The following is a 23,226-nucleotide window of genomic DNA, read 5'->3' on the forward strand; positions in this document are numbered from 1 at the left end:
TATTACTGCATGGGATCAGAACAAATGTCTTACAGCACAGACAGTGGCTGCTGATAGAACTGAAAGGTCACAGCACCAAATACAGCTCAACTCCCTTCCCCATTTCAACCTTTGCACTTGTGAGAGAACTTGCAGGAGATTTAGGTCATGCAAAGAATATTGCCTGCTCTGGGAAAAACTGAAGAGTTGGTCTCTTCCTCGAGTTTCAACATTTTAACAAAGCAAATAGGAGGATAATTGTAAATTTTAAGACAGACTTGACAAGTTACCTCTGGGAATTCATTCCTGGAAGAGGTGCTGAACCCTTAAACCAAACAAGGAGAGATGGGGCAGAAAAAAGTGCAGAAAAATTACCAAATAATTTAAAGTATAACTTGGGTACAGAGTTAAGTTGGAGTTAAGCTGAATAAAGAAACTAACTAAAAATACTTGCCTTGAGTGTCACAGCCATCAGAACTGCAAGTAGTGAAGTATCAAGAACTTTTGGACATGACTTTTTCCATTGAAAAAACAAACTGGAAACTGCTTTCAGGAAAAGAACAGTTTTAAAAATATCATGACCAGAAATGCTAGAAATTTTTTTTTCAAGTATTTGGGATTTTCCACTTTGGCAGTTTCAAAATGAAATATTTTGTTTCTTGAATGGAAATAATTTTTGTTTGAAATATGAAAGTTACAGAAATTAAAAATGAGAATTATCGGCCAAAATATAATTTTAAAACAGAACAAATTTAGAAGTGAATCTATTAATTGACTTGTTAAAAGAGAAGATGTTGATTTTTGGTTTCACTTTGGGGAAAATTGTAAATATCTTTTAAAAGTAATTATCTTGTGATAAGAAATCCATTTTATATCCAGTTGAAATGTGTAACACATAATTAGAGAGAATGCATAGAAATCTTTAGGACTGCAGAGAATTATACTGATAGGTTATGTTCATAAGCCTCTACTATATGAAGCCTCTATATAAAACAATATAAAACTGTGGGGAATTTGTACTTCCCCTGCCTCAGCCATGGTATTTAACCTGTATCTTGCATGCATGGAAATGGGTTTAAATTTCATTGTAATCTGTTTGCAAGTCCTGTTAGGTGAGTATTCTTGAAGTTGACAAATTATCCATGTAATTTTAGAAAACAGAAACCATAAAAATAAAGCCCATTGATGTAAAATATGTCAAAGCATACACTTCCATGCATACAAGAAAGCAGAGAGAGAAGCTGAGAGAAGAGATTTCATAAATGAATTAAACTGAGATTAAGGACACAACTTTAACCTGAACTAAAACAAATAATCCTTGCCTCTTGTATTCAACTGAAATCAGCAGTTACACAGATGTGGAATGTAGCTCAATCTGCTTTATAATCTAAGACATCAATACCTATAGTGTGTCTGAAGAAAGGCAAGAAATAGAAGAAAGCAAATTGAATGTTCTCTGCAGAGGTCAGCCCTCTGGGGGCTCTTCCAGGCTCATAATTCCAGAGGTGCAGAGCTCCAGCTGCAGATGATGTGGAAGAGAATTTTATCTTTTACTTTCTCTCTCTCCTGTCTGCTACCAGACCTGGTTTTATTTATGTAGGATTATTGCACAACATTTTCTAGTGCATACAACACTTCTTAGCAACACTGGGGATGCTTCCATGGTTATCAGTGTAGTACCATATCATTAAATGAGGGGTTTAAACTGAAAAATATCCTTCCTTTCTGGAGTGATTAAGATACATGAAACAATATAAAAAAGAAGGATTACAGGGCATCATCTTTCATACTGTCTACATCTTATCAACACATCTTCCTCTTTTCCTTCTCTGCCACTGATCCATCTCTAGACAGAAAAGCCTATCCCAAGCCTGCCTCTCCTTCTCCTCCCTCACACTCCTCCAGTTCTCTATTTAAGAAAAAGTTTTTCTCAGTCTTCTATATTCAGAATTTATATCCCCATAGAAAGGGATTCTGATCTAATTTCACCCTCAGTGCCTGAGAATACATGACAATAACTATGGCACATGCTGAGTGACAGTGTTTTGAATACATCTGGAAAACAAAACAAAACAAAAAAATCCCAAAGAAACCAGGCAAAAAATCAATCCTACACAAAAAACTGATAATGAATTAATTTCCTAAATCTTCTGAAAAGCAGTATTGCCATGCTCAGAGATTTTTTTACAGTAGGGATAGTTTTACCTGCCCCAATGACTCTTTCAATACGAATTCTTGAAGGATCGATCTCCTTGGCAAACTCATGGACAGCAAGAGATGGGTCTTCATAAGTGTCTGGATCTATGTATGTTTTAAGTCCTGGGAAATGTACTGCAAGAAATAGAGAATAATAGGAATCAGGAACGTCTTGACATTCATGCATTACAATAGTTTTCTTTTTTTTTTTTTTTTTTTTTTTTGACTAGGCAATTGAAAGGACTGAAAATGATATATTACATCTTCCAGGTTTAAAATTTCAGAAGCCACCAGAAGAGCTGGTCACTTGTAGAAGGGTCTGCAGAGGCACCAAGTGAGGGCTCAATGATATGGGGAAAAGCGCGGTCTCAAAACAACGATTATTGCCAAAGCAGTTTAGCTTCCCCTTTGCTGCTCCTTGGGCAGTTGAGGCAATATGCCCTTTATTTTGAGAACAGTTATTTCTACTTCACTCCTTTCATTTGGGAGTGGATGGCTGAACATCCTGTTTTGCCAAACAGGTCAAATCTTTGAGTTCCTTTTCTCTCAGGATGAGTCCTGGAGGGCTGTGCTCCTTTGTTCTCTTCTGATCAGCTGGAACAGCCAGAGAGCCAGGTGCAAAGATGACAACAAAAATATCCAAATCCATTTTCAAGATAATTTCTGTCTGTTTCCTTGGAGATGGCCATGGCAGTAGTGGGCTGGTGCCAGATTGCTTTGGCAGGCTCCAACAAGCTGTCATTTCCTGGCATGGCTGATATCCCTTGTGTTCCTGAGTATAGCACGTTCAAGAGCTTGTGTTGTTTCTTCTGGACTATCTGGATGGGAATTCTTTTAGGCTGCTGCCATATCATGATTAAGTTCTGGAAAACTTTCAATCCATTATCAGAAGTTGATGCTAATAATCCATCAATTTATCAGGATAAAAAGAGGCATCTGCAGCTGGGTCCAGAGAATCCCTTTAAAGAGAACGAAGCATTTCTCAGCCTTCTTTCTCCTGTCAGTTAATAGCTGAGTCTAAAACAGTAATTCCTCTTTATTCTTGGTTCTGTGGAGCACACATATGAGTAGAGACTCACCCCCTCTAGTGTGATGCTGAGATCACTACAAATGAATGGGAAGGCTCTGAGATGAAGCTTTGTGTCAGCATGAAATACAGTCATCATTTACCCTGGCCTGAAAGACACTGAGTGAGGCTTTTTTCAAATTCAGTCATGGTCTCAGAGGCATATATCAAACTCTCCAGGAGGAGGGTTTTTGTCTTCTTTTATTTCTGGCCATGCCTGGAAACAAATGAGAAAACCATCTTTCTAGGCAGTACACTTTATGGGCAAATGTGCCCTTTTCCTTGACAGAAAGAGACACTTGGCTCGATATAGTGGTGTCACCCAAAAAAATATTTTACTTCTGGTAACTTCTGTATTGATCATAGCATTTCCAGAGATGTTATCAAAATGATGAAAGAATAAAATCTGATACCCTTTGTGCAATACCCTTTGAATAAAAAAAAATACATTTAAATTGCTACTCTAACAAGAAACAGTAAGGCAACTCATTTAAAGTAGGTAGCTAAACTAAGCTATATAAACTAATTACTGCCCATGAGAGATCACCAGGATTTTCTCTCACTGTACTGATCAGTGAGCAGGAACATGAGGGAAGACAACCCATTTCACTTCTTATTTCTTGGGTGGCTGGAAGTGTAGATCCCTAAATCCAAAGAGAACTAGATACAAATAAGTCATACAGTCACCAGGAGAAGAATTTTGAGGCAGAAATTCAGTACCCAGAACAACTGAGAATTCAAAGAAATATACCTGAAAACCTGCTAAATATTATTAGCTGAATACCAAAAAACCCTTTAATAACTAGAACTGATTTAGTGAAATTGCAAACAAAAATAAAGACTATTGATGATGCAGACAATAAGGAACTACTCAAATAACCAGATTAAAACACCAAGGGCGAAATTGTTCACAAAGCTGTGGACTTTCTTCATTTTAAACACAATATAAATATTATATAGTGTTGAACTACTTACAGTGTCCATTTTGCAAATGAGCCCTTCTTTTCTCCTCAGATTTCATTTTGGCCTTTATGTACCACTGGCATCTTTCAAGAAAAACAAGTAAGGTTTTAAATAAAATACTTGCCACGAATAAAACAGATGTACACTGAGTTTTATCTGCAATTTTATGAAAGCCAAATTCTTTGCATTTGGAATATATATTTACTTATTAATCTAAAGATGGGAATATACATGATGAACTACAAACAGATTATATACAAAGAAAAACAGATCATGGTTGAATGATTAGCATGACAATGACTATCTGAGTTTAAGTTTGATGTAATACTTTTTTTTAAGTTTGACTCCTCCAAAAAATTCTGATACTTCAATAAATTATTACTTTCCTGCATTCCTGTTTGTGTACACAGACCTGTGGTAATTAAATCTTATCCCATTAACTTTCATATACATTAAAATACATTCTCATTTTCTTCATAACAGAATTATAATGACTTCACCATGTTTCATGAAAAAAGAAAATATTTTTTTCATATCAGGACCCCTTTTTTCTCTTTTGCTGAGTGGCTCTGTGCAGTCTGAGCTGCTGAACACTGCCTACTTGCAGGTCTGATAATGCTGATTTAGGGAGTCACATGGCAGGACCAACTGTTTCAGTCAAGAAAAACCAAAGTATTTGCTCTTGGTCTTAAAGCTCTTTCTTGCTCACTGAACAGCTTAAAAATTACTGTTTAGAGGGAAATATTTTGGTTTAAAGGATAGCAAAGGGCTGTTGAGGCTCTGATGCCTGTGGAGAACAGCAATGCCTGTGGATGTGTGCTCTGGAGTACAGACATGCAGTTCCAAGACCAGCTTGGGGGAAAAAAAAAATGTCTGTCCTCTGTGTGAACATTAACAGCAGTGTAAAATTAAACAAAAATAATTACAATCAGTAAATCCATACTAAGAGTGGAGATCTTTGAGGAATAGGGGAACACACCCACCTCATTTCAGTGGTTTGTTTGAACTGCTGAAACACAGCAGGAACAGTCACAAGTTCGTTCACTGCTACACAGGTGATGGTGAGGAAATAAAGGGTAGAAACTTCTGAAGCTGCTGTGCCCTTGTGGAGGGAGTGCAAACCAGTGGATTCTCAGACTCTCTGGAAACCTTGAGATTGAACACCAGTTGCTGGGACTCCCTAAGGATGCCAGTGCCATTTTTAGGACCTGAACAAGTGGTCTGTAGGGTCTGTCCAGAGCCCTAAACACAAGTCCTTGCACTCCAAGTGCTTGCCCAAGGGAACAGCCAAAGAAACAAGACTTTAACCTTACCCAACCCTCCTAAACATCCATGTGGCCCCAAAGTTTGACTTCAGAAGCCAGTGATTAATCACCAGCAGAGAAGTCTCCTCATTCCCTGCTCATGTTGGCTGCAGAAAAATTGGAGACAAGGCTAAATCAGACTGAGCTTTAACCTCCCATTTCCTGAAACTGAGCCAGGACCCCAGTACTGCATCTTGAAGCCTCAGTTGCTTTCATATTCCTATCTGCAACTGACAGCCCTGCTTCCTGCTTGCTCCTGGTGGATAATGACCCAGCAAAGTGCAGAGGCAGGTGCTCATTTCCCCCCAGCCTCTCCACTCTGAATAGGCTCATCAGCAGCCCTGAGACTCGACAGCTCATCAAATTGTTAATTCTAAACAGTGAAGCAGAGCACATCTGTAGGGTACCAGTCCCGTTTTTCATGCTGAAATTTGCCTCCAGTCCTAGAGTAAATTGAGTATTTATTCAAAATTTTCTTGCTCTGTCTTCTGTGGAACATGCTCTTATCACTGCATTTAAGCAGCTTTTCAAAATGATTTCCTATCTTACATAATTGAAATGGTCCCATTGAGTAAGGCAGTAGAAAGCTAAGAGAGTCTCTGATATTCTTAACAGTAGAAAACAGGAGGAAGAAACACAGAAGGAAACCCATTTCAATTTTTTTTTTCATTCCCAAGTTTAGTGATTTTTTTCTAAAGGATGTGTTTGAGTTGTTTCAGGATTTCACATATGGATTCCACACAATCATTTTCTCTGGAAATTTGTCCCTGTCTAAATAATTCCTCTCTCTTTTGAAAGATCCTACTGTTTGTCACCTTCTGTACTAATTGCAGGAATATTTACTTAGCCCCTAAGATTATCTAAGGCCACAATATGTTCCAAGGTTAACTGCTCTCATTACCTTCACCAGAATGTTAGATGTAACTGGTTTTATTATTTAGCAAAGAGAGCATTAATTCACATAATGGCAGCTACTGCAGTGCCATATTTAGGGTATTGCAAACAAACCCTCTGGCCTGCACTGATAGAACTTCACTTTCTGCTCCAATTAGAGATAATGCTATACCAACAAAACTGATGTGTAATTACAAATCTAAAAGTGCAGCACCCTCTGTTGATATCTGAGAAGTGCACTCTCTAAAGTTTTGCAATTGACAGTTGTAAGATTTTTGTAAAATTCACTGTGGGGATTTTTTTCTTTTTTTTTTTTCTCTTTTCCTTGTAATGTCAGAGCCTTGAGGGTGCAGCAGTTATACTGCATTTTTAAATTATCACTTTGCAGGCAAGAAATCCAGAAACTTATTTCTAAATATCCAAACTACTTCCTGATATCACATAATTTCTTATCTCCCCAAACTGTGTCTTTATGAAAAACCAGTTACAAAAGAACTGTATGACCACTGCTGAACAAAGAGGATATTCCACTGTGTCTAACCCTAATTTTAGCTCTGAAAATGTAGTTTAATGACTTGAATATCATTCTTAAATTCTTAATTTTAGATGGGACTACACGAGAACAGTGTTTTAATTACCTGCCAGTGATGAGGAAGAACAAAGTGAGGATGACCAGCAGAGTAAATCCACCCACAGCAGCAGTGGCAATTACAAGAATCTGTCCCTGCTCTGCAGCCATATCAGAAGCTGAAAGAGAAGCACAGAGAAAAGGGGTTGATGCTCCATCCATCACCCAGGGATTTTGCAGAATGGCTGAAATAATTTCAATGGTCAAATGTTGCAATTTGTTTTTGATGTTTCCCTCAGAGTTTAGCAAGGGCATCGGATGGAAATGTGTCTGTGAAGTGAGGAACCATAACCCATGTCTCAACTAGGATGGAGGGGAGAAGATGTTTGCAGGTTTATAAAAGGAGGATTTGTCCCTATCAGACACTTGCAATTTATTAAAGTTTGAATATGACAGGATTTTGGACACAAAACTGTATTCTCTTCCTTAGCTTTATTTATCTTAATCCTGCACCTAATTCAGAAATTCTCTCCATCCCCCTGTCCCAGTGAAGTCAGCAGCAGTGCTGGGTATGTGAAGATACTAAACTGGGTGCAGAAGGAAGCAAAAGAAAAACCCCCACACCTAATGTGCAGCTTCACACATTCTTCAGCATGTCTGGTGTTCAGTTTCATTGTCACAAAATATATATAGTTTATCATAACATGCTTTGGTGATTAGCAACTCTGTAGTTGACCAAAAGAAAAAAAAGTCTTATGCCTCCTGATGTTCTCTCTGCTTTTTGTAGGATGTTTAGAAGTTAAAAGAGATCACCTGAAACTATCCAGTTGCTGGACACTTCCTAATTTTGTTAATTTATTGTGTATAATATTAAATCTTTCCATTTAGAATTTACCTAGAGTCCAGGTGGTCCTCACTGTCTAAATACTACATGAGCAGAAAAAGAATTAGGCTCCTTTTTTCCTCTGTCTCCTGTCTTGTGACTCTGAAGTTTTATTTGTTAAACTCTGTTCCACTTGAACATTTACACCACATGACATTTACCCAATTCTTACTATTTCCATGGGAAATAAAACATTGTTTTGAAAGAAGAAGAAATAATTCTATTCAATGCCTTCTGAAAACAGGAGTAAATACAGAAAAGGGAATAATTTTTACATCAGGGAAGCACCTTTGATTTTGTAAACTTGAAAACTGTTCAATAAGCAAAATCTTCAGCTTTCTTTAGGCAGCAGGTGATTAAAGCTGTCTAGGCTGCTGTCTAGAAACCTCAGCAGGTGATATTCTCTCACTTTGCAGCAGATGAAGCTCAATGCAATGCACACATTGCTATCCAAAGCCTCATAAAACACTGGTTCCTAGAAAAGCATTTGGCTTCTGAACAATATTTGTGTGTGGCTTGAAAACTCATGGTGTAAACCAGCTTTGTAAGAGTAGCAAAGCAAATTAAACCAACAGCAGCTTATGTCAAATTTTCACCAAAACCAACTTTTTAGGTTTCTGTCCCAGTAATTTGATGGAAGAATGCACAGGCAGCAAATTACAAGGGATTCAGTACCTGTGGCCAAACAAGTTAAATTTACACCTTCCAAGAAATGATGGAGCAAATATTGACTGAATAGTTAAATGATATTTAGTGATGTTATGGCAGTGGATTCCAGCTCTGTGTTACATTCCACAGGCTCAGGTTCAGATGGAAAAATGCAACACAACAAATATCATGCCACACATGTAACAATGCAAATGCTGAATACATTTTCAGTCTAGTGGGGGTTGTGCTAAATCTGGCAAAGATTATTCAAGTCAGGCATGGTTTGAAGTTGCACACAGAGAAGGTTTCAGAGGAGTCTTTCCTGCCCATCTCTGCAGTGGAGAGGACAAACTGCAGCTCTCCTTTTGTTAATAATAGGAAGAAGATGCATGCAAAAATAGTGAATTTGGCAGGAGGAAAGCAAAACACAAGCTCAAAATTAACAGCAAAATTTATTTGTCAAAAGACAAATTAACTGAGATTTTTTTTTTTCAAGAGACATTCACTGCCAAGGCAACAACCCAGGAACCTTCCTGGTGCAAATGTAGGGGCTGATTCCATGGCCCAAAGAAGCACCTGCAGCTATCAAGATGAAGATGTGTCCGGGACAATTTCTGGATGGAGCTGCTAATTTTTGGTGTTCTAGCTAAAACCTAATCCAATCCACCCATTCAATAACATACATTTTTCTATCAGGAACCAAAGTCACATTAATGAACGGGAGAAATTCAGACTGATTTATTTTCGTTCTGCCCGTAAACAATACAGATTTTTTAGCTGAGACTGCACCTACTTGAAAAGTGATAATTCTGTTTCCCTTGTTAGTATTTTAGAGGCCAGAGTTGGATACATTAGGATTTTTTTTTTCATGTGGTTAAATCACCTCAAAGAGTTTTCAAGCCTGAAACTTCCAGATGATCTTAATTTACCTGTCAGATAAAAATGCCAAATGACAGACAAGAATAATTGGAAAATGTGAATTTGTTAAAAACTGACAGAGAGGCTGGTAAGGCAAAATGATGGAAATATTTATACACAGACTTATCACATACAGGTAAAAGGTTCCACAAAAAACTGTTTAGGCAGTGAGAAGACAGTAATCAGGGACTCTCAATACCTAGAATTTTTACAGCATTTTAACATTTTAAATTAAATTCTATGTGTCTCTCAACCTCCTTGCTCTTTTCTCATTTCTCCAGCTTTCTCTTAAGGTGAAGTTAAAGCTGTAAATACTAAGAGCTTTATTTGTTTTTGTTGTGCATGTTCTTGAAAATTTTTTGTCAGTTTTCCTTTCTTATTTTTTCCTGTGTATATTGGTCTATGACCCCGTGTTTCTCCTCAGAACTTCTTGATTATTCAAGAAAGAAAAACAGTTTAAAAAACAACTTTGTCAGGTTGCAAAGCCAAGCAAGTTCCTGCAACCTAATTTCATCCCTTTGTGTGTACATATGAGAGTGCTGCATCTAATCACAGAAGTGCACAGCATTTTTTTTTTCCAGAATCTCATGTTGGACAACAAGGCCAGCATTCCTATAGCTAAAATCAGTATTTTGTTGTCTCTACACTGTCCAGGGCACTTCAACTTTATCATAAACCATGAGCAGAGCTAAGGGAGCTTAGCACCCCTCTAACTGGGCTGTATGCTTAGTCTGGTACTATGTCTCTTTCTTTTTACCTATCTACTCAATGAGTTCATTTGGACAGAAAACACTTAAAAAATGAGTAGCTAAGACAAGGAAAAGGGAGAATTTATGACTTAGCCAAGATGTTTCAGTAGTATACTGCAATGCTTGGGTGGCAAAACTCTTCAAGCACGTTTTACCTGCAACTGATGTGATTAGTCCAAGTGATTTTAAAACTGCAGCATGGATTATATATGTACCCAGGAGCTTTTTATCCAGATAAACTCCTCACTGCCATTGCTCTTCATGCTTAACTCATGCTATATGCCTAAAATGATGCTTGAAGTTCCTAATTGCATCGTTCCAGCTTCCTTGCTTAACACCGTGTCCAGAAATCCCTTCTGCATCCAGCCTGGTGTCAGTTCTGCCCCTACAATTCACTTTTTACATCCATGCCCTGTCTCATCTTCTCTCTAGGTTCTTCATCCAAATGTATGGAGGAGGAGCTGCACTTTCCCTCCCCTCTGGGCTGAAGGGAAATACCCTGAGGCTTCCTCTTTTCCTCACTGGGCACACTGGAAGAAATGGTGCAGATGTTTTATTCACAGTACAAGAGGCTGAGAACCAGAGAGAATCTTTCCTCTCTGCACTTTCTTTAAAGAAATTTCTCCAAAACATTTTACAAATTTGTGTATTTGTTATAAAAGCCCTAATGACAGCTCACTTCTGTCTCTCAGCTACATCCTTTGGTTACTTCAATTTGACATCTATCAGGCAGCAGACCCACCAGCAGACTGAAAGATAAAAAAGTGACAGAAAGTCAGCCAGACTGATAACAGTGAGCAGCTGTAAGACAGATAAGTGTGGACAGTGAGCACTGGAGCTCTAATAGAGAGGAACAGGCTGTCAGGGGGATTTACAAGGCATTGTAAACAACAGTGCTTAAGAACAATAGGTAAGAAAAACACAAAGTCTCATTAGGGCAACCTTAACATTTCCACAAATGCAAATGTAGCTCCTGTGCAGTTCCTGTGGTACAGTGAGCTGACGGGCTCCAGTCAAAGGGGAAATGAGAAGGCAAAGGAAAGGTGAACTTAAAAGGGACTGTCACTAACATAAGAATGTAAAACTTTTTGGTGTCTATTCACTTGAAAAGCTCTCTTCCAAGTGTTTTCCCCTAATTTTCCTGGCCAGTGGACACATGGAAAGTCTGTGCAGGCAGTTCGAGATCTGAACGAGGATGTTGCTCCTGTTTAGGAAATGCAGAGGAGAAGTGAAGTCTGGGTTTTCTGGACACATACAGTGGTGCAATCAGATAGACCAAAATCAAATGTGAAGAAGAAATGGCTGGAAGCATTAAACACAGCAAGGAAATACTTAAAGATCAAAATGAGACATTATTTGGTATCCAGAGCTGACTAATATTGAATGAACAGTAGGACAAGGCAGAGGTGGGGACAGATCCAACAAGTAGTTTCTAAATATGAGATACATGTAATCTGATTTGTTTTATTTCAACAAGGAATTCAATTTGCTATTGTTGAAACATAAAATATTGTAAAACAAACAAACAAACAAAATCTCCATTTTGCATTGGTAATGCAATAAATAGATTTTCTAAAAAAACTTGGGATGGCTTCTCTGTCATGGCATGAACCAGGGCATGTGCTTAAACAAGTAGTGGACATGCACTGGAATCAGTGATTCAGGACCTTTTGCTTGAGCTTTGGAGTTCTGGAAAGAATGGAGTCACATCTGGTGGAAAACCCAAAATAGCTTGATTTGAGGATGAAAAGTTAAAGATAGATTTTGTGGATGTAGGAAGAGGGAGAAGAATGTGAAAATTCAGCAGTATTTTCTGGCAATACACAAAAAACACCATCTGAGACTATGGTAAAGAAATTAAAGTTATTGATCCATCAAGACTGGTGTTTCAGCCAATTATTTTTCACAGTCTTCAACTTTATAAAACACCTAATCAGGTATTCCATTAACATTTCTGAAATGTTTAGGGTTTTATTGTTAATAATTTAAAGTATACAAAGTCTGTATTGCTTTTGGATTAAATATCATTTTGTGCTTACATTTATCACTCTGTTCAGCACAAGTACACAGTGCATAAATGCTACTTTGTCCCTTAGGTCCCTTCCAGAACAAGCCAACCATTCCACTTGCAGATTATTTTTTCCTAATGATGGGAAGGCTAAGGAGGAAAATACCTTTGGTTTTAGAACAAGCCCTGCTTTGGCATGAAAACTGCCTGAAAGCTGTAAATTGTTCAATATTTTACAAATTCCTCTGGGCAGAAGGACTGCTGAGGTAACGACCACTTCTCTAGGAAAAAAAAAAAAAGAAAAAAAAACCCCAAAAGGTTTGAATCATTAATTAAAAAAACAAAAAAAACAACCAAACCAAAACAACAAAACCAACCAACCAAAAAAGGTATTCCAAAATTAGCTGGTTAGAAGAGAGGGGGGAAAAACCCAGAGAGGGTAACAGTCAGAGATTAAAGCATCTCTGCCCTAGGAAAAATGTTTTTCTTAATTGTCAGAACACATTTTATTCTCTGTTAGAAAGGACCATAGTGTTTCTGGTCCTTCTGGTAATTCTGACAGATAAAAGCAGGAGCTACAAGTGAGGTTTATGCTCCAGTTTAAAGCTCCAGCAGTGGCAGCTGTGTGTGTGCTGGAGTGTATGAAAACCTGCCAGCTTTGCTCCGAGTGTTTTGCCTGTAAGGTGCTGAAACAGAGACTGAATAAAATGGCAACAAGAAACACAGTCACAAGTGGTGGTTGCTGTGCTTTGGAAAGGTTTCACATTTCCCAGGTGCAGCCTCTGGGCTTGAAAAGGGGGAGGAATGCCTTTTAGCATCCATTCATCCATCCCTGCTTCCCTTGAGGAGATTTTTTTCCTGAATGTCCTAGGTAACTCCATTTCCTATCACAAAGAAAATACAAATTTCACTCTTTTGGATGCTCCACTTGTTTGTCTTTGCAGCAGGGAGAAGAATTCACAACAGAGCTCCCCAAGCTCTGGCTGTCTCAGTCTGTGGGGTCAGTAAGTGAGGGTGGTGCTTCCCAAAAACCACATCAGCATTAATAACTAACTTCCACTATTACTGCAGATATGGTCTTCTCTCTCCCTCATGCACCACCTTTAGCAATCCCACTTTAAATTTAAATTTAACAATTTAACAATTAAATAAAAAAAAAATTAAACAATTTCAAAGTGAAGTGACACAGGTAGTGTTTCACCCAGAACATCAGAGAAGGCAGGACACTGCCCTGCCAAAGGACACTGTATTTTAGGACATTGACATTCACATCTCACAGCTGATGAATCATCAATTTTCTGTAATTAGTCTATTAAAGAAAACTTCTAATTTTTGACTGCTCACTTTACTGCCATCTACTAACAAATTCTGTCAACATTCAAGCAGGTTAACCTTAGATGTTTAACTGCAAATGTTTTGGGAATTCTTCTGTACTGTACCATATTCAATTGGCAGAGAGCTGAAGGATGTTACAATCTAAGGTCGATTAAAGAGGATTTTTATCAAACACATGACTTAAAATATTTTCTGTCATTTTCATGAGAGTGTTGGTTGATAAATTTTCTTTTCACAACACAGACTTTTAAAACACTCTATTCTTCCCAGCCTTCTCATGAAAATGCTGCTTTTGAGTTAATTCAAATCTCATTGGAAGTACACAAAAAGTAATTGCAGAAGTGGAATTTTCACCAAGTTACTTGTTTCTTGGTGAAAACAAGTGAGGAGGGTTGGAGGGAGTTGCAATACAATGCCTTGGACTACTATTATTTGCTATCTTTCAGGAAAATTGAGAAAAATGTATATTAAAAAAATCAGAAAATTTTCAGCTGAGCTGCACACTGCCAGAATAGTAAATGGTAAAGAGACATTCCTACACAGCTGGACTAGGACTGGTTTGTAAGACAGATGCAGGCCAGCAAGGGCAAATTAACATTTATAGGTACTGACAGAACCAAGTAGCCCAAATCTCAACACAACTCTCCCAAATCTCTCTGTGTAAATGTTACTCAGTATCTTGAAATACTGACAAAACCATTGCTCTATTCTATTTATTGAGGTATGGGAAACCATGCACTAGTGCAGGCAGCAAGTGCTTAGACACAAAAGCAAAAGAAATCAGAATTATTGAGAGATAAACTGTGTTAGGTCTGTTTATGGCATCATAAACAGATTTATTTTTCCAGTTTATTTCAGTATCAGGTTCAGTTTTGATGTTGTACTTCAGAAAGGATGTCAAAATTAAGATTACCATGCAGCCCAAGGGCCAGCTGCATCAGTGCACTGAGAGAGATGGGGCTAGGACAGAGTAAGGGGAATGTCACTCCCAGGAGATTCCCTCAGTACCAATGAGGGAAATGTCACTGGAGCCACAGTCTTCCTAATTCAGATGGGCAAGCGACATTTTCACAATGTGAAACCTCACAGAGGTTTAAATACTATTTTCTTTTTACATGAATTAAGCCTTGTATTTATTGCACCAGGCAAGATCTACTGAAATTCTTGAAAGCACCCAAGTGCTCAACTCCTATTCAAACCAATTGGCTTAAGTACCCAGCAAATTTTAAAAAGTCCAATTAGGCATTAAGCACTTGGAAATCTATCCCTGATTGATTTTTGAAATAGAAGTTAAGAAGCAATAAAAATGGAACACAAATCCCTGGGTGCTCTTGGAAGCACTTACATAGTTCTGAGTCTGTACATTAGCTTAAACAACTTGAATTCTAAAACACTAATGAAAACATGGTATACATAATTGGCTAATTAAAGTAATTTAATTAATGAGTGTTTTAGTGTTGTATCTACTACACTAATTTCCTCTCAAATACATGAAAATACCTTTTTCTATGTTTCTTTGAACATGGAGGGCAACACACGACAAATATAAAATTGTTCAGAGCGTGAACATCACACATGAAGCCTTTTTGCATATTTTGTAGGAATAGGAAGGCTTCTTGCTTCTTTGTGCCAAATTTAGTAGGTTTATTTGTTGATGGAAGTGCATATAAAAGTTTTCAATTTTTTATTTGTGGAGTCTGGGAGCACTAACAACTACAGGGTGAAGAGTCCATCACTGGGAGCTTGCGTGGGGCTGCTGGACTTAGAGAAAGCCTGGCTAAGGGAATTTCTAGATGTCAAGAGGCAGAACTTCTATAAGGAAAGAAAGGATCAGAGAATCCTAGAGCATCTTAGCTTGGAAGGGATCCATAAGGAAATTTTATGGAAGAGAACATTCCTTCAGCTGTAGCATGGGGCTAACATTTCTGTGTGCTGCTACAAATCCAGAACTGTGAGTCTGAGGCTTGTTTTTTTATAACATAGCACCAGTTATTTTGTGATAAACAAATGGTAGGGGTTGGTTCAGCCATTCAAACTCCCAATGTCTCACTGGTTTAGAATTAGATGCTACTTTTGTTGGACTTGTTTTTTTTTTCCCTTTAGTGAAACTTACTTTCATCTCCAGTTTCAAATTCAAACTTCTGGCTATAGCCGCTGTATCCTGCTGCCGTCCTGACTCTGATATGAAATATATACTTGGTGGCTGGCTTGAGACCTGTGATGATAACACTTGGAGCCTTGGACCTTGTGGAGGAATAGCTGAGCTGCTCATGCTCCTGAGGGACAAAAGAGGGAAGAAATGATATCAAGTTGAGTTGAACAATCTTTGCAAAAATGATATAACAGAACTGAAGCTCCATATTCTTCTCATGAATGTAAAATGTGTTTATAAGAGGAGGTGCAGGTATGGATTTCTGTACTTTGGGTCTGTGCTATAGTCAGAATGTATGATATGGCCTTGACTTTTAGATTTCAGGTTTTTTGTCTTTAACCTTGCATATAGACATATTTTTGTGACTCAGGTCAGCAACCAACCCAACCGTAGTCAAACCAACATGAATTACTACAAGACTACATTCACAGAAGAATGGCAACTAGAATGGAAGCTCATTATTTTTGCACAATGGACAAACTAGGAGGTCAGTAAACACTACCAAGCTGTAAAATAAAGATGTGGGAGTATTCAAACACCCGCTACTCACTTCTACCCGCAGGTAGTGCCAAAATGCCGGCGCTATCCGTGGGTAGACCTGTGGGTAAAAGAAAATAGGAATTAACTTTTTCTTTAAAGCCTGTCAACTTTGAGCATGGTTCAGCTGCTTTGCTGCTGCTGAGCTCAATGCCTTTTTCCAGGTAGCTGTAATGTAGTCATACATGAAATTCACTTTGAAACTCTATAAGGAGAAATACTCTGCACAAAAGTTAATCTCCTGGCAGTTGATCCCAGGCAGCTGCTGGGAATTCCTGAGTGCTCACAGAGATCCCTGAGAATTATGGTCTCTGGGAATTACCACTGCAGACCAGCTGCTCCAGTATGGAGACCTGAAACATAAATTTCTATGCTTTAACTGATTGCTGCTTTGCTAGACAGGTCTTGCATGGTGCTTTTACATGAGAGGATGACTTGGAAGAACATTTATTCCCTGTCATTAGCTACTTGATAAACCAGTAATCTGTAATATTTTATGTGCTGCCTTAAGGCTAGGTTTGCTCCCTTGGAGCAGGATTTGTCTCCAAACTGAGCAGGAATGCCCTTGGCATGTGCTTAACAGGCCAACTGTGACACCCACAGGGCACCATATAGGTTTATTATACCATGCAGTGATATTAGAGCAGGTGTAAATTATTCAAAGGGTGCTTCCAGCCTGTTCAGAAGGAAATCTAGTTCACAGAAGAGATATAACCAGGAGAGGATTAGGTTTCAGTCAGATTCTGTTGGACTTTTAACCTCTTCTCAGCAATGTGCATGCACTTTTTAAATAAAACAAACAGTAGTTATAAAACCCTCTGAGTTAACTTCAGCCATGTGTAACAAATCACATTAGCACTGGGCAGCAGGTGGATCACTATTCCCCAGTAGGAATACAGGGAGATGGCTGAGAAAACCAGATTAAAAAACAAACACACAGAAGCAACCTCATGATTCTGCTAAGGGAAGGAGCAGGAAGAAGGCAACAATGATCAATATTAAAAATAACTGCATTTAACCTGTGCTTCAAGCAGTGGAAATAATTTGAGAAACTATAGTAAGAGGAAGTATTGATTTTTTCTGTAGTCTGTTACCAAAATTTGAAGCCGTGAGAAGTAGGTATTTAAATTGAAATAGTAGGATAAAATGTACATGTAATCTTATGGATAGAGACTATAATTAATACACCATCTAATTACTTCTTTAAATATAAGACTTCTCCCAATTACTTGAAATGTTGTAGCTTCACTTTGAACAGAGATAGTGGATTTTAGACATACTTTAATGCATTTCAGAAATGACCTATTTTCTTCTGACAGAAAGCCTACTTGTTTGACTGATAGGTGTGGTTTTTTTTTTCTGATTAAGCTTACAATACTTCCTGTGAAGGAAACATCTTGGAAATCTTCACTGCAGATTATGTAAACAGCAAAGGCTTGATTTATACATGTATTAGCATGATTCAAAGTGCTCTGTCATGGCCCAGAGACTTTATACTCTGGAATGCTCTGGAAATTTTTATTTAGACTCGGTAAGCCAAGGAAGAGACCAGCACCTAAGGGATTTCACTGTACAATGTAATAGTTGCAAGCTGTTTCTTTTCCCTAGACTTCCTTACTGCTTGATATCAAGTCCTAGCATTTAATAATGTACTGCTTCTTCTGAACTGCTGGAGAGATTGCAGAAAAAAAACCTGATGGAATTGTAAAAATAGGGTCTTTAGGAGGAGGATGGAAACTGAAGTTTTTTCAAAAAAAATATCAGTGGAGATTCCCCAAGATCCAGTGACAAGATTTACTCCCTGAAGCCTGCAGAAAAAAAAAACCAGCAGCAGCAAAAAGTGGGAATGACTTTTGGAAAAGCATCTGAGAAAGATTGTTTCTTTTCCAAGTTGTTTCTTTTCCAAATTGTTTCCAAAATGACTTTTGGAAACAAAACAATCAATTATATGTTATTACAGGCTAAGTACTGCTTGTGTAAAATATACATTTGGGATACACTGCCTGCATAGACAGGGGTGTGGACAGGCAGGCAGCAAATATAATTCATTATTTGTAGTTGGTCAATGGCCATGAGCGTGACAAGGGCTGTGATGGTGACATTTAATCAACAAAATGGGTCCTTCAACCTCCTGAGGGGCAGCCATCTCTGCCTGTCCCTTCTGGGCTACCCCTGTCCCCTTTGGGCTACCTCCAGGGGTTGTCTGGCTTGTTGGTTCCTCACCACCTGCCTGGATTTGCCTGCAGGAAGCCCTGAAGGGTCCCTTCTTCATGCCCTCCCCTGTCCTTTCTTCCTGCAGCCTCTCATGCCATCCATCCCACAGACTGAAAAATGATGTCTGGGGCTACACAACCTTAAAAGTAATAGTGCTGTCATATGGGCAAGGGGGCAAGATTTGTTACTGCATGTGAAATAGTGGAAAGGGAACCTGTCACCTTGGTTTGAGAACAAGCTTCAGGAGCTTGAGGAAAAAGTTGCTCAAACTCAAGACAAAATGATTCATAGCCAGAAACTTCCCAGGGCTGGAGTGTTTTGCACAAAGAATTCAGCCTTTTAGTGCTGGATTCATACAGAGAATTCTCCAAAGAGTGGATGCTTTGCCATCACTCCATTCTCTTGACAACTGATCTGCAGCCTACCTGGAAAGCCAGCGCTTTCCACAGAGATGCAAGGCTGGCCACTCCTTCTGCCATGATCTGTCCCAGGAAGGCTGAAGATGGACTCGGAACAAAAAAATACAATTCTAGTCTGCACAGAAGTATGGGGTGCTTTGTATTATTCTTGCAAATAGACCATATGCACTCACTTTTGCAGGGATTGTGTGTTCAAAAAGTCAATTTTAAACTGAAGGGCCTACATGTACTTCTTGGATGTTAGTGCATGCTTTTCCCAGATCCTGCTTTCATGTTGTGGCAAAATATAGATAAGTATCGACTCACTTATCATGCACGCTATTTTCCATCAAAAGGAAGCATGGTTTTATGTGCTAGAAGGATCTATCTCTAGTGATAGATTTCTGACCTAGACAGTGACGGGGCCAGAATCAATGGGAAAGGCCAAGGACTACATTTATTCTGTACTTGATAACTACAGACTGCAAAATCTGCAAAATAAAACATAAGCTTAAGTGATATGGCTGTACCTCCCATGGCACATAAGAAGTAAGATAATATATAGTTGGCCACTATGCATGGTTCAGTGCTCACAAAAAGAAAAGGGACACAAGAAATTCTCTGATGCTTTACATCAGTATCAGAGCAGCATTTATGATCTTAAGATGGCAAAGAACTCACAAGAAGCAGTTCTGAGAACACAGGGGCTGAGGGGTTAAACATTAGTTAAAGTAGTCTGTCTAATATAATATATAACTACAAGACACAATCTGATATGAGAAAATTCATAAGACCTCTTCCATAGCTTACTGTAAATTTATCTCGGTGAAAATCTGTAATTAAAACATAAATATAACCCAAATGCAAGCTATGCCAATGTTATTACACAATGTAATACTAAGTCTATGACTACCTAGCCTAGTTAAACAGAATTATATTATGAACTTTGAAAATGCTATCTCTGTTTCTAAGGAAATTGTATTTTTCTTATTGTTTGTGTGATTCTTCTTGTAAATGGATTCAGTTCTGATTATGAGGAAAAGTGTTCACAAACCCATGACAGTTTGCTCTGTGCATGAACAGGAAAACCTTTCAGAATCAAATTCTTTCCTGCAGCCACCTCTGCCTATCTGAATCTGTATCTATCCTAATTTTATACTTGGCTTTACAGATAAGGCATTTTTTTCATATCTAAAGAGACAGACTGGCTGAGTGGAAGGCACAATGGTGCTAATGGTCTAGGACTAGACAACCTCATTTAATGGAGTAGCACCATCACAGGATAAATATTAATGAAATGCTTTCTGCTTCTGCAGTGCAGCAGAGTAGCAGTCAATATCCAGATGTTCTATTATTGTGATGATTAGCACAATTTTCTCATATATTTAAAAGAAAGGGGATTCCCCCAATAACACTAACCATTTAAAACAGATAACTCTAAATAGATAACTATATTAAATAAATAAACTATCACACGCCACACCTGTGGGAAAAAATTACTCTCTAATTTTATCCCCACCTTAGTACAGAGGAAAAGAGCACAGAAATAAAGACTTTGTGGACACATATAAGAAAAATATTGATAAAGGCAAACCAAAATGTGATGACCTTTAATCGCTTTAGACTCCTATGGCAATCAAAGAGTTCACATACTGATGTTATAGGTGAGAGAAAGATTATTTATCTCAAAACCTTTAGTGAAAAAAAAAAAATCAATAGAAATTAAAGCTGAAATGCCAAATTTTGCTTGTAGTGCTGAAATAACCTTTAAAATATTAACTTTACCAGTAAAGCACTGATAAAATCCTGGCACTTTCAGGCATACGTGATTTGTCACCATTAATATTTGAGTGGCTGAAAGAGACATGGCTCTAGTAAAAATAGTATCAGTCTTTAGCAATTTAAAAAGATAACCAAATATAATTTGCTCTGATTTAGAATATATAATGGGGGCTATATACTCTTAGTCTAGCTTATTTTATGAATGACAATGGAGGTATTCAGCTCATTGAGTGTCACGAGTAACAAAAGTCTTCTTAAACTGACCCTAGGGAAAGGGATTTCCACCCTCTGCCAGCTAAAAGAGACTTATTGTAACCACAACTTTCAAGAGTGTGTGTGCAGCAAGAATCCAGGGAGAGTAACTGAATTTACTATCAGCTGTTTGCAAACACATTTTCTAGTCTATACCTATTGTCCTGCAACATGAAAATTCTGTATTAAGCCCCATAATCCTGCCTGGCATTTTCAGAGCACTGCTATTTAACTGAAAGAGGAACTAACAGAGATTAAATCCATATACCACAGGGACCAGGTCTTTATCCTGTACACTGAAGCACAATGTCAAAGCTGAGTAAGTACCACATTAAAGTAAAGAAGATTTGGAGTTTCATGATTCAGGCGCTATAAATGTTTAAATAAAAGCACCAATAATAAAAAAGAATTTTTTATGAGACCATTTGGTCACATCTTTCCTCTTTCCTAGATACATCAGTCTGAGGAACACACACAATGTGACCTACAGAGGAAACATCATTATTTTAAAGGAATGACTACGATTCTGGAAGACAGTAATGTTTACTGATCATAGCTCTAGTCCACTGTGCAACAAAATCTCCAAATTCTTCCTTACTTTTCCCATGGGATCAGCTATGCTGGCACTCCTTAGTCACCTGACCTTTAATGCTGTGCTATCCATTAGGATAACACAGTAGTTAATTATTAGGTATCATTAATTGATTAATCAGTTCAAATAGAATCTGTTAAAGACAAATAACATCAAACTGTGGAGTTTGTACTTTCTGTGATCAATAAAAACAGAGTCTCCATAGCTCTAATTTATGGAAAGTGCCTCTGATTTACAGAAAGTATATCCCTCTCACAACTAATTTTCCCCCAATGATTCTCAAAAAGTATTTTCTTTCTTTACAATAAAATATTTTCACAATACAATTTCTGAATGCCTGTTGCCTCTAGTCATAGCACCTTTGTCACCTTACACAGATTGCTGTAGATAAGGACTAATTACACTGAAAGCAATAAAGTTAACTACACCTGTGGAACTCGGTGTCTGCCTTTGAAAGTTTCTTTATATTTATTAATTTTGTGTGTGATTTTCTCCTAGAAAACTATTTTGACCTACAGTACATCTGTTAACAGGAATGCTGGCTGAAGATTTCAGAAAACACTTAAATGTTCAAAAATGTGCTTCTAACATTAATTACTGATTAAAATCTGATCAACAGGATTTGATAAATTTTTTATGTAACATAGAATGGTAGGAAAATTTACAATAAGAGAGCTAAAAGATACCATTAAGATGCTTAAAAAATGCTCTTCCTAAAAACCCCTGTATCTCTGGTTTTCAGCTGAAACACAAACTTTAAGGAAATTTAGAAAAGTGATTGCAAAGATCTGAGGACTAATCTAAACTAAGTAGAAAACTGAGGCAGCAAAGAAGCAGGACCAGAGAGAAAATTGCCAATGGCTCTAGTGTTTGCTTCAGAGGAGAAATCTGCAACACTTAAAGGCATCAGCCCCTGCAAGGTTGTAACCCTGTCCCTTCCCTCTTTGGCCTCCCTCCTGATTAACCTGAGATGTAACAGTTTGGGGAGCTGAAATACTCAAGTGTCCTTTACCTGTTTGGCCATTCAATATTTTATATTCTGATTGTCTGTCAGTCAGCTCATCACTTTTTCCATATATAAAGTGAAGCTGTCAATGTGAAAAGGGGAAGAACAGATAGCCAATCATAAGGAAAATACAGAAAGGTCAAACCCCAGACAAAATGCATTTTAATTGGATTAGATACTTGGAAAGGCAGAAATGAGTTGATGTGAGGTGAACCATGAAAAGCAGAAAATTAAATGAGGAGAGAGAGATGAGGACAGGGAGGCTCTAAAACAGTGTTAAAATTCTCAGCAGCACAGGGAGGTGAGGGCTGGGCAGAGCAAAAGCTGTGTGGTTCACACACTGGGCCAAGTGGGACTGCCAGGTGCAAAGGCAGCAGACAGGACAGAGCTGATTGTCCTGACAAGGAGATCAAAATGAAATAAAACCAGGCCTGTGCCTTAAGTTAGGGATGGAACAGGGTGCAATCCAGCATGTAACAAAGGCAGCTGGAGAACATGGCCTGGGTTGTCAGATCAGCACAGATATTAAATCCCATCTTTCTGGCACTAATAAGCTACTGTGACAATGGTTGTGTGCTAATTAAAAATATTTACCAGTGAAAACCTCTGCACCAGCACCTCCAGAAGTCTCTCTAACTTCTGCATATACAAGTGCCAGATTCTCTAGCTGCCTCAAAGATTTTTCTTATCTTTTCCCTCATTTTAAGTTTCTTTTCCAGTTGTAAAGAAGCAGGAAGCTACTGCAAGCACTAACTAGATTTCTAATGTTAAAATTCAACTCT

General features: G+C 38.1%; 1 protein-coding gene across 2 annotated transcripts in view; it reads right to left on the reverse strand.

The window, feature by feature from the left end:
• Positions 1–23,226, reverse strand: part of EPHA6 (EPH receptor A6) — a 368,662-nt gene that overhangs the window by 82,456 nt on the left and 262,980 nt on the right. For both annotated transcript variants that reach the window (XM_053934140.1, XM_053934139.1), the window contains exons 7-10: positions 15,625–15,787; positions 7,041–7,149; positions 4,217–4,287; positions 2,185–2,310 (exon numbers count right to left, since the gene is read on the reverse strand). In XM_053934140.1, the coding sequence (XP_053790115.1) occupies positions 2,185–2,310; positions 4,217–4,287; positions 7,041–7,149; positions 15,625–15,787 (469 nt within the window). The remainder of the gene's footprint in view (positions 1–2,184; positions 2,311–4,216; positions 4,288–7,040; positions 7,150–15,624; positions 15,788–23,226) is intronic.

This window comes from Vidua chalybeata, chromosome 2 (genome assembly GCF_026979565.1).
Source record: "Vidua chalybeata isolate OUT-0048 chromosome 2, bVidCha1 merged haplotype, whole genome shotgun sequence".
NCBI classification, from domain to species: domain Eukaryota; kingdom Metazoa; phylum Chordata; class Aves; order Passeriformes; family Viduidae; genus Vidua; species Vidua chalybeata.